Below are 19,012 nucleotides of genomic sequence, written 5' to 3'. Positions count from 1 at the left end.
ATCCATTCATTTGTCTATGGACACTTAGATTATTTCCATATCTTGGCTATTGAAAATAAGGCTGCAATAAACCTAGTGGTGCATATATTTTTTAGAATTAGTGTTTTCATTTTCTTTGGATAAATACCTAGTAGTGGAATTACTGGATCATATGGCATTTTTATTTTTCATTTTTTTGGTTTCTAAAAAAAAAAAAAAAAACCAAACCCCCAAACCTCTGTTTTCCATAGTAGTTGTGCCAATTTAGATTTGTACCAACAGTACATGAGAGGTCTCTTTTCTTCACATTCTCTCCAAAACTTATTTCTTTTTACTTTTGACACTAGCCATTTTGACTGGTATGAGGTGATATCTCATTGTGGTTTTGATTTGCATTTCCCTGATGATGAGTAATGTTGAGCATCTTTTCATGTGTCTGTTGGCCATCTGTACGTCTTCTTTGGAAAATGTCTATTCAGATCTGCCCATTTTTAATGGATTTATTTGTGTTTTTAGTGTTGAGTTGTATAAATTCTTTATATATTTTGGTTAATTAAACCCTTACTGGATATCATTTGTAGATATCTTCATCCATTCAGTAGGTTGCTTTTTGTTTTGTTGATGGTTTCCTTTGCTGTGCAAAAGCTTTTTATTTTGGTATAGTCCCACTATTTTATTTTATTTTATTTTATTTTATTTTATTTTATTTTATTTTATTATTTTATTTATTTTATTTTATTTATTTTATTATTTTATTATTTTATTTTATTTTTTATTTTATTTTATTTATTTTATTTTATTTTATTTTTTATTTTATTTTATTTATTTTATTTTATTTTATTTATTTTATTTTATTTTATTTTATTTTATTTTATTTTATTTTATTTTATTTTTTATATTTTATTTTTGCCCATGAGATATATCCATAAATATGTTGCTAAGGCCCGAGTTGAAGAGATTACTGCCTATGTTTTCTTTTAGGAGTTTTTTTTTTTTAATTTTAAAGATTTTTTTAAAAAAGATTTGTTTATTTATTTGTGAGAGACACACAGAGAGAGAGAATGAGAGAGAGCGAGAGAGAGGGGCAGAGGTAGAGAGAGACACAGGCAGAGGGAAGAAGCAGGTTCCATGCAGGGAGTCTGACGTGGGACTCGATCCCAGGACTTCAGGACCACGCCCTGGGCTGAAGGCAGCACTAACTCGCTGAGCCACCCAGGCTGCCCTCTTTTAGGAATTTTATGATTTCAGGTCTCACATTTAGTTCTTTAATCCATTTTGAGTTTATTTTTGTATATGGTGTAAAAAAGTGATCTAGTTATATCTTTTTGCCTGTGGCTGTCCAATTTTCTTAGTGCAATTTTTGAAGAGATTGTCTTTTCCCCGTTGTGTATTCTTGCCTCCTTTGTCATAGATTAGTTGTGTAATTGTGGATTTCTTTCTGGGCTCTCTCTTCTGTTCCATTGATCTGTGTGTCTGTTTTGTGCTGTTACCATATTGTTTTTATTGCTGTAGCTTTGTAGTTGTTCTTGAACTTTGGGATTGTGATATCTCTAGCTTTGTTCTTCTTTTGCAAGATTACTTCAGCTACTTTTTTTTTTTGTGGTTCTATTCAAATTTTAGGATTATTTTTTCTGTTGGTTATTTTGATAGAGATTGCATTGAGTCTGTAGTTTGCTTTGGGTAGTATGAACATTTTACCAATATTAATTTTTCCAGTCCATGAGCCTATTTTTCCATTTGTTTGTGTCATCTTCAGTTTCTTTCACTGACATCTTACGGTTTCGGAGTAAAAGTCTTTCATTTCGTTGGTTAAATTTATTCCTAGGTATCCTTTTTGGTGCAATTGTAGATGAAATTGTTTTCTATTATTTCTGCTGCTTCATTATTGGTGTATAGAAATGCAACTGATTGCTGTATATTTTGTATCCTGCAGTTTTACTAACTTTATTCTAATAGTGTTTTGGTGGAGTCTTTAGGGTTTTCTTTATGTGTAGTATCATGTCATCTGCAAATAATGACAGTTTTACTTCCGTACTGAGTTAGATGCCTTTTATTTTTCTTGTCTGATTGCTGTAGTTAGGACTTCAAGTAGTATGTTGAATTAAAGTGGTGAAAGTGGACATTCTTGGTTTTCTTCCTGATCTAGAGGAAAAGCTCTTAGTTTTTTAGCATTGAGTATGATTTTGGATGTGGATATGTCATATATGGCTTTTATTAGGTTGAGATGTTTCTATTCCACCTATGTGATGAGAGTTTTTATCATGAATGGATGTTGTATTTTGTCAAATGCTTTTTCTATATCTAGTGAAATGATCTTATCATTTTTATCCTCCCTCCTATTAATGTTATGTTTCACATTGATGGATTTGCAAATTTTGAACCATCCTTCCTCCCTAGAATAAATCCCATTTTATTGTGGTGAATGAGCTTTTCAATGAATTATTGATTTCAATTTCCTAATATTTTGTTGAGAATTTTTTGTCTATGTTTATCAGAGATACAGGCCTGTAGTTCTTTTTATAGTGTCTTTGGTTTTGGTATCAGGATAATGCTGGCCTCGAAGAATGAATTTGGAAGTTTTTCTTCCTCTACTATATTTTGGAATATTATGAGGAGAATAGATGTTAACTCTTCCTTCTTGTAAATCCATCTAATCCTGGACATTTTTTTGTTGGGAGTTTTTTTTTTTTTTTTAAGATTTTATTTATTGACTCATGAGAGAGAGAGAGAGAGAGAGAGGCAGAGACACAGGCAGAGGGAGAAGCAGGCTCCATGCAGGGAGCCCGATGTAGGACTCAATCCCGGGACTCCAGGACCACACCCCAGGCCAAAGGCAGGTGCTAAACCACTGAGCCACCCATGTTGGGAGTTTTTTTTTTGATTACCAGTTCAATTTTTTACTAGTAAATAGTGTGTTCAAATTTTTTATTTCTTCCTGATTTAGTTCTGGAATGTTTTATATTTCTAGGAATTTATCCTTTTTTTCTAGGTTCTTCAATTATTTGACATATAATTTTTCATAGTCATTCATACAATTTTTATATCTGTGCTGTCAGTTATTTCTCTCATTTCATTTCATCTTTAAAAATATATTTTTAAAATATATTTTTTAAGATTTTATTTATTCATGAGAGACACGCAGAGAAAGAGAGAGAGAGAGAGAGAGAGAGAGGCAGAGACATAGGCAGAGGGAGAAGCAGGCCCCATGCAGGAGCCCGACATGGGACTCGATCTCAGGACTCCAGGATCACGCCCGGGGCCGAAGGCAGGTGCTAAACCGCTGAGCCACCCAGGGATCCCCTATTTTTTAAAGATTTTATTTATTTATTCATGAGAGACACAGAGAGGGAGACAGAGACATAGGTAGAGGGAGAAGCAGGCTCCCTACAGGGAGCCTGTTGTAGGACTTGATCCCAGGACCCTGAGCCAAAGGCAGACTCTCAACCACTGATCCACCCAGGTGCCCCTCATTTTTAAAAAGCTTTAAAAATTTTTTAAGTAATCTCTACACTGAACATGGGGCTTGAACTCATAACCCTGAGATCAAGAGTCATGTGCTCTAATGACTAAGCCAGTCAGGTGCCCCTTTACCATGTGGTTTCTGATTTTGAGTTCTCTCTTTCTTGATGAGTGTGGTTAAAGGTTTATCAGTTTTATTCAGAGAACTAGCTGTTAGGTTTCATTAATCTTTTCTTATTATTACAATTGTTACTTTTTAGTCTCTCTTTCATTCATTTCTTCTTTCATCTTTATTATTTCCTTCTGCAGACTTTGGGCTTTGTTATTCTTTTTCTAGTTCCTTTAGGTGTAGCTTTAGATTGAGATTTTTCTTGTTTCTTGAGGAAGGCCTATATCCCTATAAACACTCCTCTTAGAACTGCTTTTGGAGCATCCCAAAGATTTTGCTTTCAATTTTCTGTTGTCTTCATGTGTATTTTAATTTCCTTTTTGATTTATTTGTTGATCCATTGGTTGTTTAGGAGCATACTGTTTAGCCTCCACATATTTGTGGTGTTTTCCATTTTTTTCTTGTGCTTGATTTCTAGTTTTATACTATTGTAGTTGGAAGAGATAATTAATATGATTTCTATCTTCTTAAATTTATATTGAGATTTGTGGCCAAACCTGATCTGTCCTGGGGAATGTTCATGTGCACTTGAAGTAAATGAGTATTCTGCTGTTTTGGGGTGGAATATTCTATATGTATCTGTTAAGTCCATCTCGTCTAATCTGTTGTTCAAAGCCACTATTCCATTATTGGTTGATCTATCCATTGATGTGAGGTTTTAAAGTCCCATTCTATTACTGTATTACTATCAATTTCTCCCTTTAAGTCTGTTCTATTTGCTTTATGTATTTAGGTACTCCAGTGTTGGGTGCGTAGATATTTACAGTTGTTAAATTCTCTTATTGCATGAGTATTTATCATTATGTAGTGTCGTTTGCTTATTGTATAGTCTTTGTTTTTTTTTTAATTTTTATTTATTTTTTTAAATTGGAGTTCAATTTGCCAACATATAGCATAACACCCAGTGCTCATCCTGCCAAGTGCCCCCCTCAGTGCCCATCACCCAGTCACCCCAACCCCCTGCCCACCTCCCTTTCCACTACCCCTTGTTTGTTTCCCAGAGTTAGGTGTCTTTCATGTTTTGTCACTCTCACTGACATTTTCACTCCTTTCCCCTTTATTCCCTTTCACTATTTTTTATATTCCCCAAATGAATGAGACCATATAATGTTTGTCTTTCTCCAGTTGACTTATTTCACTCAGCATAATACCCTCCAGTTCCATCCACGTCGAAGCAAATGGTGGGTATTTATCGTTTCTAATGGCTGAGTAATATTAGTCTTTGTTTTAAAGTCTATTTTGTCTGGTGAAAGTATTTCTACTCCAGCTCTTTTGTCCCCCTACCTCCAATAGTGTGTGAAGTATCTTTTTCCATCTTTTCCTTTCAGTCTGTATGTGTCTTTAGGTCTGAAATGAGTTTCTTATAGGCAGCATATAGGTGGTCTTGTTTTTTTTATCCATTCACTCACCCTGTGTTTTTTGGAGTATTTAATAGTTTATCTACATTTAAAATAATTATTGATCAGTATTATAAAAAATTATTTCATATGCTTAATGGCCATCTTATTTCTTCTTTTTAAAAAATGTTTACTGTTTTTCTTATTTAACAATATATTTATTTTTTAAGTAACACTTATACCCAGTGTGAGGCTTGAACTCATAACCTGAATTCAAGAGTTGCATGATCTTTTGACAGCCAACCAGGTACTCCTGGCTATTTTCTTTTGTGCAGTACTAGTTCACATATTTTGCCTATTTTTTATTGTTTTCTTGCTTTTTAAAAAATTAATTGTAGGAGTCTTTATGTAACCTAGATACAAGCTTTCTGTCACTTAGATGTTGCACATATCTCTTTTATTTAAATATCTTTTCCATTCTATGGCTTGCCTTTTTATTCTTTTCAGATATCTTTTGATGATAAAAGTTTTAACTGTAGTGTAGTCAAGTTTAATAAACTCTTCCTTTATGGTTAGACCTTTCTGAATCCTGTTAAAAAAGTCTTTCCATACTCTTTGATCATGAAGACATTATTTTATAGTCAAGAAATTTTATTATTTTATCTTCTCATTTGGATTTCCAGTCCACTTGGAGTTGACTTTTCTGTAACACATGGTAGGGGGCAATTTCATTCTTATTTGATTCTTTATTAAATATGTCTAATCATTTTTAAGTCTTTCTGCCTGCTCATTAAAAAAAATCCAACTTTTATTTCTTAAAACATGTATAATTTTTGGGCAGCCCTGGTGGCTTAGCAGTTAGGGCCGCAGGGTGTGATCCTGGAGACCCAGGATTGAGTCCCACGTCGGGCTCCCTGTATGGAGTCTGCTTCTCCCTCTGCCTGTGTCTCTGCCTCTCTTTCTCTCTGTCTCTCATGAATGAATAAATAAATAAAATCTTAAAAAAATCTATAATTTTTTATGACCATATAGAATATAATTTTTATTTTTTATTATTTATTTTTAGTGTTTTTTTTTTTTTTTTTTTTACTTATTCATGAGAGACACAAAGAGAGGCAGAGACCTAGGCAGAAGGAGAAGCAGGCTTGCCACGGGGAGCCCATTGCGGGACTCTATCCCTAGACCCGGGATCATGCCTTGAGCTGAAAGCAGATGTTCAACCGCTGAGCCACCCAGGTGTCCCTAATTTTTAATAGTATAATATAGAGGTGAAGAATGTGGCTTCAGTACTAGACTGCTTGTATTCAAATCTCTATCTTAAATTACTAATTCAGCATTTATTTACTGAGTATTTATTATGTGTCATTCCCTCTTCTTGGTGCTAGGGATGTCACACCAAATAAAACAGACAAAGTCCCTGCCTTCATACGGTGGTGGTGTTGGTGGGGACAGAGACAATAATCAGAAGAATATAAATTATGATTAAGTAGGGATATGTGTATGAATAAAATCAGAGAAGGGAGTAGAATGTTAAAGAGGAAGAAATTAAAATAGGATGGTCAGGTAAGACTTCCCTGGGGAAGTGATAATTGGGTAAAGACTGAAGCAGTTGAGGGAACAGGCCTTGTGACCATCACAGGGAAAGAGTATTTCAGGAAGAGATAACAGCAAGTTAAAGTTTGTGAGGCAGGAGTGTATTTGAGTAACAGTGAGTCAGTATGGTTAGAACAGAAGTGAGAGAGTAAGTAATAGATCATGAGGTCAGGGTAACATGAGCCATTGAAAGATTTTGAGCATAGCAGTGACATGATCTGACTACATTTAAGAACATTTTCTCTGTTTTGTTTGTAATAGATTGCAGTGTGGGTATAGGGATAGCAAGGGTAGAAATATAGCAGTTGGGAGCCTGGTGCAATAATTTAATGCTGCTATTTGGTTGGAGCAGAGCAGAGGCAACAAAGATAGTGAGAAGTAATTGGGGTCAGTATATTCTTTAAAGATAGAGCCAATAAAATTTGCTGATTCATGAAGGTGTTGAGAGTGACAGAAAGGAGTCAAGGATGGCTCCAGGGTTTTGGGCATGAGCTACATGGAGAAGAGTGAGTTCCTATTAAGTAAGATGGGGGAAACTATGTAAGGAAAAGGTATGCAAGAGCGATGAGGAGTTGTTTTTATTATGTTAAGTTCACAATGTCTGTTAAGACTTAAGTGGATATATGATGAATGAGCTGTTGGAAGAATCTCAAGTTTTATGGGGAGTTTTAATTTTTTTTTTTTAGGTTCATCTGAGAAAGTGTAGAGTGGTGTGTGCCTGCAGCTTTTCTTTTAGGTATTATTACATCTTGTTTCTCCTGCATTATACTGGTCACTTAGGCACTGCCCTACTCCTCCAGAGGCAAGGTTTGTATGTTGATTGGGTTGTTGTTTCCCAAATAGTCACTTCTCCAGAGGTGTGAAGGCTCCCTTTTTCTTTGTAATCACTGCCTCTAAACTTGTGATACCCCAGAAGCATTCCAATTTTTTTGCAGATTTTGGATTGTGGCTCTCCTTTAGTCTGATTCAGTTATGTTTTCTTTCAGGGCTTCCTTAAAATTTGTTGTGTGTTCTTGATGTTCTTGTTTGTTTTTCTAGTCTTTTTTGGCTTCAAAAATATCTTTTCTGGGATCCCTGGGTGGCACAGCGGTTTGGCGCCTGCCTTTGGCCCAGGGTGCGATCCTGAAGACCCGGGATCGAATCCCACGTCGGGCTCCCGGTGCATGGAGCCTGCTTCTTCCTCTGCCTGTGTCTCTGCCTCTCTCTCTCTCTCTCTCTGTGACTATCATAAATAAAAAATAAATAAATGAAATAAATATATCTTTTCTATTTTCAAGGATTGAGAATAGAAATGGTGAGGTAGTGTGTGTGCTTTGTCTGCAGTTTTGATCCAGTCTTCTGTTTTAAATAAAAAGAATCAATGTATATGGAAAAGTGACAAAATCCATAGTGATAAAAATAACACTCATATTTTCATGGTGACCTGGTTTGTTTTTTGCACTTTTTTCCAAAACGTTAAAAAAAAAATTACCTATCATTTATCTTACATAACAAGTATTTTCTCATGTAATTATAAGATGCATAGTTGAGATTTCACTTTTCAAGAAAATTTCTGGGGCCTTCTATTTGGTGTCTCTCCTCTGGTGTCTGTACATTCACAGTATGTGTAACTCTTTAATCATTTGGTATGTTGCTTTGGCATGACCTGAAGGTCGAGTAAAGACTTGTAGGCTCGGAAAAAAGGTGTTACCTTTCTCAGAGTATTTTCCTGTTTTTTTTTTTTTTTTAATATTTTTTATTTATTTATGATAGTCACATAGAGAGAGAGAGAGAGAAGCAGAGACATAGGCAGAGGGTGAAGCAGGCTCCATGCACCAGGAGCCCGACGTGGGATTCGATCCCGGGTCTCCAGGATCGCGCCCCGGGCCAAAGGCAGGCGCCAAACCGCTGCGCCACCCAGGGATCCCGTATTTTCCTGTTATATAGGAAAGGGACAGTCATCTTCCTGTGAGAACGAGAGCCAGTGTTGTTATTTCTTTCTTCAAGTTACTTTATCATCAATTTAAAAAAATTTTTTTTTTCTCTCTCACCTATAGTTCACTTAGCAGCCATGGAAGGTCACCTTCACTGCTTTAAATTCCTACTCAGTAGAATGAACAGTATAACACAAGCTTTAAAAGCCTTCAATGATAATGGAGAAAATGTATTGGATCTGGCCCAGAGGTTCTTTAAGCAGAACATTTTGCAGTTTATCCAAGGGGCTGAGTATGAACAAAGTGATCCGAGAGATCAGGAAAGTAAGTAATAAGCCCTGAAATGTTTTAGCATTTAATGAGTAAGTGGAATAAAAAGAAATTATAGGGCAAATGTTACATTTAAATATGTTACTTATAATTGTCCATTTAATTAAATATAGTACTATAATTGTCCATTGTAGTTATATAAATATGTTGCTTATAATTCATTCAGTTTTTCTTTATTATAAAGTATTTTAGGCAGAAATATATAGAGATTAATGTAATGAACATTCTCTATGCCACTGATTTAAGGATAAAATATTATAGATTTAAAGCTTCTTGGTTCTATTATTATTATTTTTGGTTCTGTCTCTTTAATATCACTCATTTCTTTGTCTTCCTTCTCAGAGGTAACTATTTTTTTTTTTTTTTCTCAGAGGTAACTATTGTTTTGGATTTATAATTCCATTCTACAGGTTTTATATTTAGTGTATATGTACCACAAAAATATACACTATTGTGTGTTTTTGAAGTAATAGACTAAAATGACCTAAAATTCAGTGGCTTAGTGATTTATATGACAGTCCAGGTTGAAGAGTGAATCTGTGCTGTGCAGTCATTCAGTAACTGGCTTTTTTTTCCCCACTAGCTTTCTTTGGTTGTAGAGAATATAACAGGAGGTGGGGGGAGGGAGCAAGACTATAAGATTTTCAAGGCCTAATAAGTACTCATCACTTTTGCTAACATTGCATTGGCAAAAGTTAAGTCACATGGGCATATTAGCTGTGAGGAAGCCTGGAGGATTCAGTACCTTGCTGAGAAGACTCACCTCAGCTACCACTCCCTTACTATTGAAGGAAGACCGTTTTTGTGGACAACTAGCAGTCTTTGAAACTTCTTTTAAAATCTTATGAAAATGGTGTAAAACAATATGCATTCTTTTATTCCTTACTTTTTCCACAAAATACTATGTTTTTGAGATTTAGGTTGATGGAAGTATCCTAGTTTATTCTTTTTAAATGTTGGTATAGTTTTGCATATTATGAAAATCATTATTCATTTTCCAATTTGATATTTAGATTGTTTTTCACTATTACAGTCAGTGTTGTCATGGATATTCTTGTATGTGTCTCCATACATACAAGAGATTCTACAGAGAAGTGCTTCAGTACCTTTTTAACACATAGCCCATGTAGACAATATTTGTATGGCACACTGGGATTGATGGATGTGGCTTCTTGAGGTACTGCCTATCTTCTCTGAAGACTGAGAGCTGAGAGCTCTGCTTGGGTAAATAGGTGTGCAGTTTGCTTGGTGGGATCTGCCCATCTTCAGTATAAATAGGGATTGCTATATTCTTCATCAGAGTAGTTGTAGGAGTTTACACTCTTTATGTTTGGTGGGAATTTATTTATTTATTTTAGAGAGAGAGACAGAGAGCAAGTGAGCATGAGCAGGGGGAGGGGCTAAGGGAGAGGGAGACATTCCTGAAGCAGACTCCTTACTGAGCATGGAGCCAGACCTGGGGCTCAATCTCAGGACTATGAGATCATGACCTGAGCCGCAGTCAAGAGTCTGACAGTGAAACAACTGAGCCACCCAGACACCCCTAGAATCAATTTTATTAAAGTATGGTTTATATATAATAAACTGTATTCATTTAGTGTGCAGTTCGGTGAGTTTTGATGTATTTTGAAAATATCACAATCAAGATACAAAACATTTCCATCACCTCTGAAATATATATATATATATTTTTTGAAATATTTTTAATATCCCCTTGTAGTTACTCTTACTTTTAGCCTGGCTGCACACAACCACTTACTTGCTTTCTGTCACTGTAGATTAATTTGAATTTTCTAATAGAACCATTTTGAGATTCTATTAATATACATATGTATATTGTGTATATTCATTTTTATTGCTAAATAAAATTCCATTATATGGATATACTTTGTTTTATTTTGTTTTAAACCAGCTCACCTGCTGATGAACATTGGATTATTACCAGTTTTGGGCTATTATTAATAAAGCTGCTCTGAACATTTACATATATGTTTGCAGTTCTCTTGGTAAATACAGAGGAGTGGAGTGTATGGTGGGTTTATGTTTAACTTTAAGAAGTTGTGTAACTGGAGCACTCAGGTGGCTCAGTCAGTTAAGTATCTGGCTCTTGATCTCAGCCTAGGTATTAATATCAGGTCATGAGTTCAAGCCCCAAACTGGGCTCCATGCTAGGCATGAAGCCTACTTAAAAAAAAAAAAAAAAAAAAAAAAAAAAGTTGTGTAATTATTTTCTAAAGTAGTTGTATGGCTTTACATCACCACTTATGTGTATGAGAATTCCATTTGCTCCATGGAATTGCTAACACTTGATATAGTCTGTTTTATTAACTGTTCTATGGGTGAGTAGTGTTATCTTACTGTGTGGTTTTAATCTATATTTCCCTGAAAACGAACGATATTGAGCATCTTTTCAAAAGAGCATTTGTGTATCTTTTATGAGGTGTCTGTTTAATTCTTTTGCCCATTTTTTAATTGAGTTGTATGTCTACTCTTTACTGACTTTTGACAGTTCTTTAGGTTTTGTTAGTTATATGTTACGGCATATATTTTCTCCCTTTCTGAAGCTTGCCTGGTTTCTTTGCAGTATCTTTCTTTTTATAGTTTATATATAAAATATATAAAATTTTGAATTTTATTTATTTTAGAGAGATTGAGCTCAGGAGTAGCAAGAGAGGGGCAGAGAAAGAAGGGAGAGAGAATCTTAAGCGGGTTCCGTGCTCAATGTGAAGCTGTCTGACACACAGGGCTTGATCACATGACCCTGAGATAATGACCTGAGCTGAAATTAGGAGTTGGCTGCTTAACTCCCTGAGCCATCCAGGTGCCCCTTGGCAGTATCTTTCAAAGAACAAAAGTCTTAAATTTTGATAAAGTACAATTTATCAATCTTTTCTACAGGTCATTTTTTGTGTGTCCTATCTGTGAAATACTTGTCCAAGATGTTCTTCTGTAGTTTCCCAGAAGTTTTTCAGTTTTGGCTTTTTAATTCAGATCTTTGATCTATATCAAGTTAAATTTTATCTGGAATTTTGAGTGAAATAAAGTGTTTATTTAAAAACATTGTTTTTTTTTTTTTCCCCTACATATATCTACTTGTCTTAGCACCAGTTTTTTGGAAAAGCTTCCCTTTCTTCATTGATATATTTTGTCAACGTTGTAAAAAATCAATTGCCTGTATATGTATGGGTGTATTTCTGGCCTCTGCGTACTGTCTTACTGATATATATGTTTATTTGCCAATACTGCAACTGCCTTGATTACTGTAGCTTTATAGTAAGACTTAAAAACAAGTAGTGTAAGTCTCCAACTTTGTTCTTTTAAAAATACTCCTTGGAGGGTTGCCTCAGTGGTGCAGTTAAGTGCCCAACTCTTGGCTTCAGCTCAGTTCATGATCTTGGGGTCGTGAGATTGAGCTTTTGAGCTCTGCACATAGCACAGAGTCTGCCTCAGACTTTTCCTCTCCCTCTGCCTCTTCCCACTGTGCCGTCTCTCTAAAATAAATAAATCTTTAAAAATACTGTTTGGCTATTCTCTTTCCTTTCCACATTTAAAAATGAGAATAACTATATCTCAGAGTTGTTAAGAGGGTTATGATGAGGCATTCCTTATAAGTGCTTACTACCACGTCTGGATTCAGGAAGGGGTTAATATATGAAGTCATCTTTAAAAACATTTTATTAAGTATTTATAGTTAGGCACTTAGGTCAGGTACATTTACATAGGCATGTGTTTATGTATATGTATTTGTTTACATATACTTTATCTGCTTCCTGTTAATTTTGCTTTCTTCGTTTCCGTGCAAACAGAGGAGAGTGGTCTGTGCAAATGTAGGAATTTAAACCAATTATGTCTTTATATAAGGGATTGAAAATGACCATCTTCTTGTGTTTTGTGGTGGTCTGAGGGAGAGTGGAATATTGCTAAGAATAGTTCTGGTACAGTACTACTCTTGGCATGTTTGAGGTCTTGCAGGGAGAAAGGGCCATGCAATTAATAATAATCTTATTTTATGATTCTCATTTTATTACTTGTCATTGCATCAATCGAACTAATTCCAATATCACATCATAATTGAGTTAATATTGAAATCTGAAATGTGACTGCTTAAGGTAGGGAAAACAAATGAACTCATGTGTTTACTGAAATGCTGAATTTTTATTCCTAGCCTTAGCGTTTCCAGGTCATGTAGCTGCCTTTAAGGGTGATTTGGAAATGCTTAAAAAATTAATAGAAGATGGAGTAATTAACATTAATGAACGTGATAATAATGGATCAACTCTTATGCATAAAGGTGAGTTATGATTCCTGTTTCATTTTCAGTTCTGACACAATTACTGTTATTTACCTTTAATAAAATTATCCCTCAGAAACATGTGAAAATGTGAAAGTTTTCCTAATACCCTAAGGGATATCAGTCTACCTTATATGGTACACAGAATACTTAATTTTCAGTTTAATGTGTTACTCCTTTTATGATGCTAGAAATTCACTATCATATTTAGAGTAATTCGAATGGAAATTCTCTTATGGCATTGACATATTAAGATATCCAAATTCACTGCTGGAGAAGTTTCTTAGGACTACTATTTCTTCGGACTATAAATGATCTATTCTTGCTAAAGCATGAAAAAGGTATAGCAGAATTTGAAAAAAAGGTATAGCAGAATTTGAAAAAAAGGTATAGCAGAGTTTGGAAAAAAAGGTAAAGCAGAATTTTCTTTTTTCTTGTACTCTGCAAAAATGTTTTTACTTCCATAGAAATATCAATGAACATTAGATTTAAACATATTTTCAAGGGATACCTGGGTGGCTCATCTGCCTTTGGCTCAGGGCCTGATCCTGGAGTCCCAGGATTGAGTCCCGCGTCGGGCTCCTTGCATGGAGCCTCCTTCTCCCTCTGCCTGTGTCTCTGTCTCTCTCTGTGTGTGTCTCTCATGAATAAATAAATAAAATCTTAAAAAAAAAACAAAAAACCCACACATATTTTCAAGATGTCCACCACTATTCTCTGCATTCTCTCCTTCCTTCTGTGTGGAATTCTAAAATATTAATTACCTTTTTTACTTTTTTAATCAGACTTTGTCAAATTGTCACCTCCTTGTTGGGAGAAAAAACAAACAAAAAAAAAACCCCCCAAAACCAAAAACGATTTAGAGTAAAAAGATAGTAGGGTAGTTAATGCATTATGTGTTTGATTTAGATTTTATTTTATCAATAACTTCTGATGGGCCCAATCACAGATTATGTTCCCGTTGGTTAGGTTCTTAGTTTAATGATTAAAGCTGGTTTAATTCATAAACTTCAGTATAGAATCTAAACATCATGTATACCAGTAGTTTTATAAGAGAGAGGTTAGGTGGAATAAGAAGAAGGGGAATGCAGAGGGGATTCCTCTTATACTCAGAGAAATTCCCATTTTGGCAAACACTGTCCTAGACTTGGATAATCTTACTCCTCTATCTGAGCTGGCTGTCTGTGGGTTTGGCTCTTCACCATGGGATTTGTGAATGGGCAGGGAACTTAAAATGTACACTGTATATATATTTTTTAAAACGTGGTGTCCTGAAGCAAAGCCCCCATTTCATATCCTAGGTATGACCACTTTTTGTTACTAATGTGTATGTGGAGCATTATTAGACACTGTAGCAAAGATAAGTGTGACATGGTATTTATAATGCATCTTCACAGGAAGGATGAAGTTTTCATTGATGGCTAGTTTTCAGCCTTTCTCAGTCATTTCTTCACTACTGGACAAAAGATTGAAATGAGGAATCTGGAAGAATGTTCTAAAGGGCTTGATGCAGGTGTCCCGGCGTTTCACTGCATCTGTATCTTTGGGGTGAATCCCCAGCAGTGCAATTGCTGGGTCGTAGGGCAGATCTATTTTTAACTCTTTGAGGAACCTCCACACAGTTTTCCAGAGTGGCTGCACCCCGATGTTTATAGCAGCAATGTCCACAATAGCCAAACTGTGGAAGGAGCCTCGGTGTCCATCAAAAGATGAATGGATAAAGATGTGGTCAATGTATACAATGGAATATTACTCAGCCATTAGAAACGACAAATACCATTTGCTTCGACGTGGATGGAACTAGAGGGTATTAATGCTGAGTGAAATAAGTCAATTGGAGAAGGACAAACATTATGTGGTCTCATTCATTTGGGGAATATAAAAAATAGTGAAAGGGAATAAAGGGGAAAGGAGAAAAAATGAGTGGGAAATATCAGAAAGGGAGACAGAACATGAAAGACTCCTAACTCTGGTAAATGAACTAGGGGTGGTGGAAGGGGAGGTGGGCGGGGGGTGACTGGGTGACGGGCATTGAGGGGGGCACTTGATGGGATGAGCACTGGGTGTCATGCTATATGTTGGCAAATTGAACTCCAATAAAAAAAAAAAAAAAGGCTTGATGTGTAACAATAGGGTGTTGGGGATGCAGCCACTGTGAGATGGGAGGGTGAAACTGAGTAACCAGAAGTGTTTGTCCTTCACCCCTTGTCTTGTCAGTCGGTCTGTTGAGGACTCCTAGGGCCAGGGGTGAATCAGGGAGTGTGGTGGGGGTTGGGAGGCTGTGATAAGTGGCTACAAGTGGGGGGAGGAGCGTTTGGTGTACATTTGCCATTCCTGACAAACATCTTTATGTTTAGATTATATCCAAATTGGGTAAATAAAAGTTAATGTCTCCTTATAACTTAATTCACATTTCCCACATTGATTAATCTGTTTATTTTTCTTTAATTTTGAATTTGATTCCGTAAATAAGCTGTGGTGTCTATCATTGAGGCATTCTTATTAGTCATTTGAGGATTGTTAAATTTCTTAAAAATTTCTAGTCACTGCATGATTTTATCTGTTTTCTAAAAAACATAGATCAAATTAACATAGCCTAATGAATGTACAATAAGGATCTTGAGTAAAATTCCTTTTATTGTATTTCATTTTAGAGAAATTACTTAGCTTCTGCTCCCCCCTTTGTAAAGATTACTTGTGTAATAAAATGGAAGTGTTTAGTTAAGCTCATTCTATCTTATAAAACAATTATCTGTGATTCATAAACACCATTTTGTAACTCTTAAAGATGGAATATGTTGCTGTTTCTGTCTAAAGCGAGGTTATTTCTAGGGGTCTGGGAAATCTTATAATCGTGTACTGTTTTTTGGTTAACTGGTTTTGGATTTGCTGTAGGAGAGAGCAAGAAAGCCCAGGATTTTCAGGGGCCAACTGAGTTTGACAGATGGCTCTGAGTGAACTAGAGAAGGGTAGAAGAACCCTTATAGTAACAGACATGAGGGGGTTATTTTGTCACTGTATCAGACTTTGTGTCTTCTTTTCTCTGTTGCCAGTTTTGGAGGTGGATTCACTTTTTGAGAAACTAGGGACATACCAAATATTTCTTGTCTTTGATTCATTTTACAGAGGCACTTATATTTAGCAGCAATCAGATGTCAGCACCATATAGACAGTGTGAGACAGTCCTCCAGGCTCACTATCTACTGCATCTAAAGTGAAATCTTTTAAGTCTGTTAAGGTTCCCCCCCCCCCCCCCAGTTCCCCTGAATCTTCAAATGGATCTACAAGGATGGATAGAAGGTAGATGAACATGTAGTTGAGCCCTGGGAACTAGGCGAGAAGACACATAAACAAAGTTGTGGAGGTGAAAATTAATCCTGGGTACATGTGTTAAGGACAAGATCTAGAAAAAGGTGGTAAACAGTTCAGATGATAATAAGTGGGGGGCCTATAATTTTGAGTTGTGAGAATCAGAAGGATAACCTGTTTACATAAGATGACACAAGATTTTCAAAGTCAATGTGGGCCCCGGGCTTGGATTGCACTCACATTCTGGTCAGCTGCAAGATTAGTCAGCAGCTATAGGTAGCAGCAGATGAACACTGGATAAGGATTGAGAAAGCCTAGATTATATTTTCAAGCCATTATTTGCGTGCTGTGTGATATTAAATAACCTCTTCAAGCTTCAACTTTTATATCTGTGTGTAAGGTCCTCTGTGTAGGAGTTGAGCACAGTAGATTTTTGCTTAAATGTTTGTCTAATGAATACACAAATTAACAGCTGATAATATCTGCCCAAATTTGTTGGTTATTACAAGGATCACTATTTATGAAACTACTCTCTAATGGGACTGTGAGATTTTAGACAGTTGTTACTAATAATAACTTTTTGTATTTTCTGTTTTTTTTTTTGTTTTTTTTTTAACAGCTGCTGGACAAGGCCACATAGAGTGTTTGCAGTGGATGATTAAAATGGGAGCAGACAGTAATATTACCAACAAAGCAGGGGAGAAACCCAGTGATGTGGCTAAGAGGTATCCCTATCTGCTTTACTACTTTCTTTTGTTTTTAAAATTTTGTATATACTCTCTTACACTCAGAAAACTCTGAGGATTTAATGGAATTATACGATTCCATCAAATGCTGATGGGATGACACTTTTCAAGCTGAATTGACCTTTGATGACATATCAACTCTTCTCACTAAAGTAATGGTTTTCAACTGGGAAATATTAATTTCCCCTTGAGAGGCTGGGGAGGGAATTTGGAAATGTGTGGAGGAGTGTCACAATGAGTGGAGACCATCACTGATACATAGTAACTTCAGGTCCAGGAATGCTAAACATTCTACAGTGCTTAGAACAGGGGTGCAGGGGCACTTGGGTGGCTCAGTGGTTAAATTTCTGCCTTCAGCTCAGGGCATGATCCCTGGGTCTCAGGATTGAGTCCTGCATTGGGCTCCCCATAGGGAGCCTGTTTCTCCCTCTGCCTATGTCTCTGCCTCTCTCTCTGTGTCTCTCATGAATAAATAAATAAAACCTCTTTTTTAAAAAAAGAACAGGGATACAGAATGAAGAATTGTTTCACCTAAATGCTTGTACCTGTTGAGAAATACTATGTGATTAAAAGGAGTAATCAAAAGGAGTCATACAGGTTTTGAAACAAATTTTGGTATTTACGTTTAAATTACATATAACACTTATTTTTGAGCATATCCTGCTCAAGGAAAATTTAGCTCATCCATTTGTTCATTTGGTTGTTGTTGTTATTGTTTTAATAAAGATTTTATCTAACATGGGTTTGGGGTGAAGCTGAGCAGGGAGCCTGATGTAGGGCTCAATCCCAGGACCCTGAGATCATGACCTGAGCCGGAGGCAGATGCTTAACCTACTGAGCCACCCAGGTTCCCCTTATTTGGCTATTTTTCATTTAGCTTCCTATATACTTAGTGTATCCCTACTGGTATGCTTAATGTTAAGATTACAAAGATGAAAAAAAAACAGTTTTTGCCCCCAGGTTTACAATCTTGTAAAGAGACACTGTACATACATAATTATTATTATTATCATTGAACATGTGTTACAAAAGATATAGTAAGAACATGGAGAAAAAGTGGTCTTCCTATTTGAAAGTTTTGGGGGAGAAATGTTAATACAGATGATAGTGAAAGATATGAGGAAAACTGAAGGGAGACAATTTATACAGAGGTCAGGAAAATTTTTTTTTTTGGAGGGAGCAACATTTATGCTGATGATTGAAGGAGGAAGAGTTGTAAGATAATACTTTGTATGTTTGAAGAACTGTATGGGGTTCAGAACTGCTTGAATCTAAAGTAGGAATGTGGGCTAAAAGTTGCAAATGAGGCCTGACAGGATGCTAATCATTCAATGCTAATCATTCATTGAATTGCTCTGCAATTTTTATGAGTTCACATTCCTTAAAATTTTTGAGGGATTTCTTTGAAGCCTTGGAGCATGGTACTACATACCTAGGATCATTATCAACTCAGGCCCACTTTCTTTTTATTTTGGAAAACAGCTTTATCAAGGTTTAATTGCTGTATGACAAAGTACACATATTTGTATAGTACAAATTGATGAATTCTGACCTATGTATATGCCTGTGAAACCATTACCACCATCAAGATGGTGAACATATCCATCATTCTCCAAAGTCTCCTTGAGCCTCCTTTGTAATCTCTTCCACTGCTTTCCACTTCCCTTTCCCAAGCAAATGCTGATCTGCTTTCTGTCACTGTACATTAGTTTGCATTTCTTAGAGTTTTATATAAATAGAATCATATAGTACATACTCATATATCTGGCTTCTTTCACTCAGCATAATGACACATGAGATTCTTCCATGTGTATTGGTAGCTCATTCCTTCTTATTACAGAGTACTATTCCATTGGATGTAGAATTCCATAGTATTCGATAGTTTG

At 35.8% G+C, this 19,012-nt stretch overlaps 1 protein-coding gene across 6 annotated transcripts in view; it reads left to right on the top strand.

The window, feature by feature from the left end:
- ANKRD42 (ankyrin repeat domain 42) overlaps positions 1–19,012 on the top strand; it is an 87,395-nt gene that overhangs the window by 19,585 nt on the left and 48,798 nt on the right. For 5 of the 6 annotated variants that reach the window (XM_038568465.1, XM_038568469.1, XM_038568470.1 and 2 more), the window contains exons 6-8: positions 8,574–8,774; positions 12,946–13,071; positions 17,000–17,105. In XM_038568465.1, the coding sequence (XP_038424393.1) occupies positions 8,574–8,774; positions 12,946–13,071; positions 17,000–17,105 (433 nt within the window). The remainder of the gene's footprint in view (positions 1–8,573; positions 8,775–12,945; positions 13,072–16,999; positions 17,106–19,012) is intronic. The other variant, XM_038568467.1, reaches the window with a different exon arrangement.

This window comes from Canis lupus, chromosome 21 (genome assembly GCF_011100685.1).
Source record: "Canis lupus familiaris isolate Mischka breed German Shepherd chromosome 21, alternate assembly UU_Cfam_GSD_1.0, whole genome shotgun sequence".
Classification (NCBI taxonomy): Eukaryota; Metazoa; Chordata; class Mammalia; order Carnivora; family Canidae; genus Canis; species Canis lupus.
Note: the sequence above shows the minus strand (reverse complement) of the source record. Positions and strands in the feature narration are given on the sequence as shown.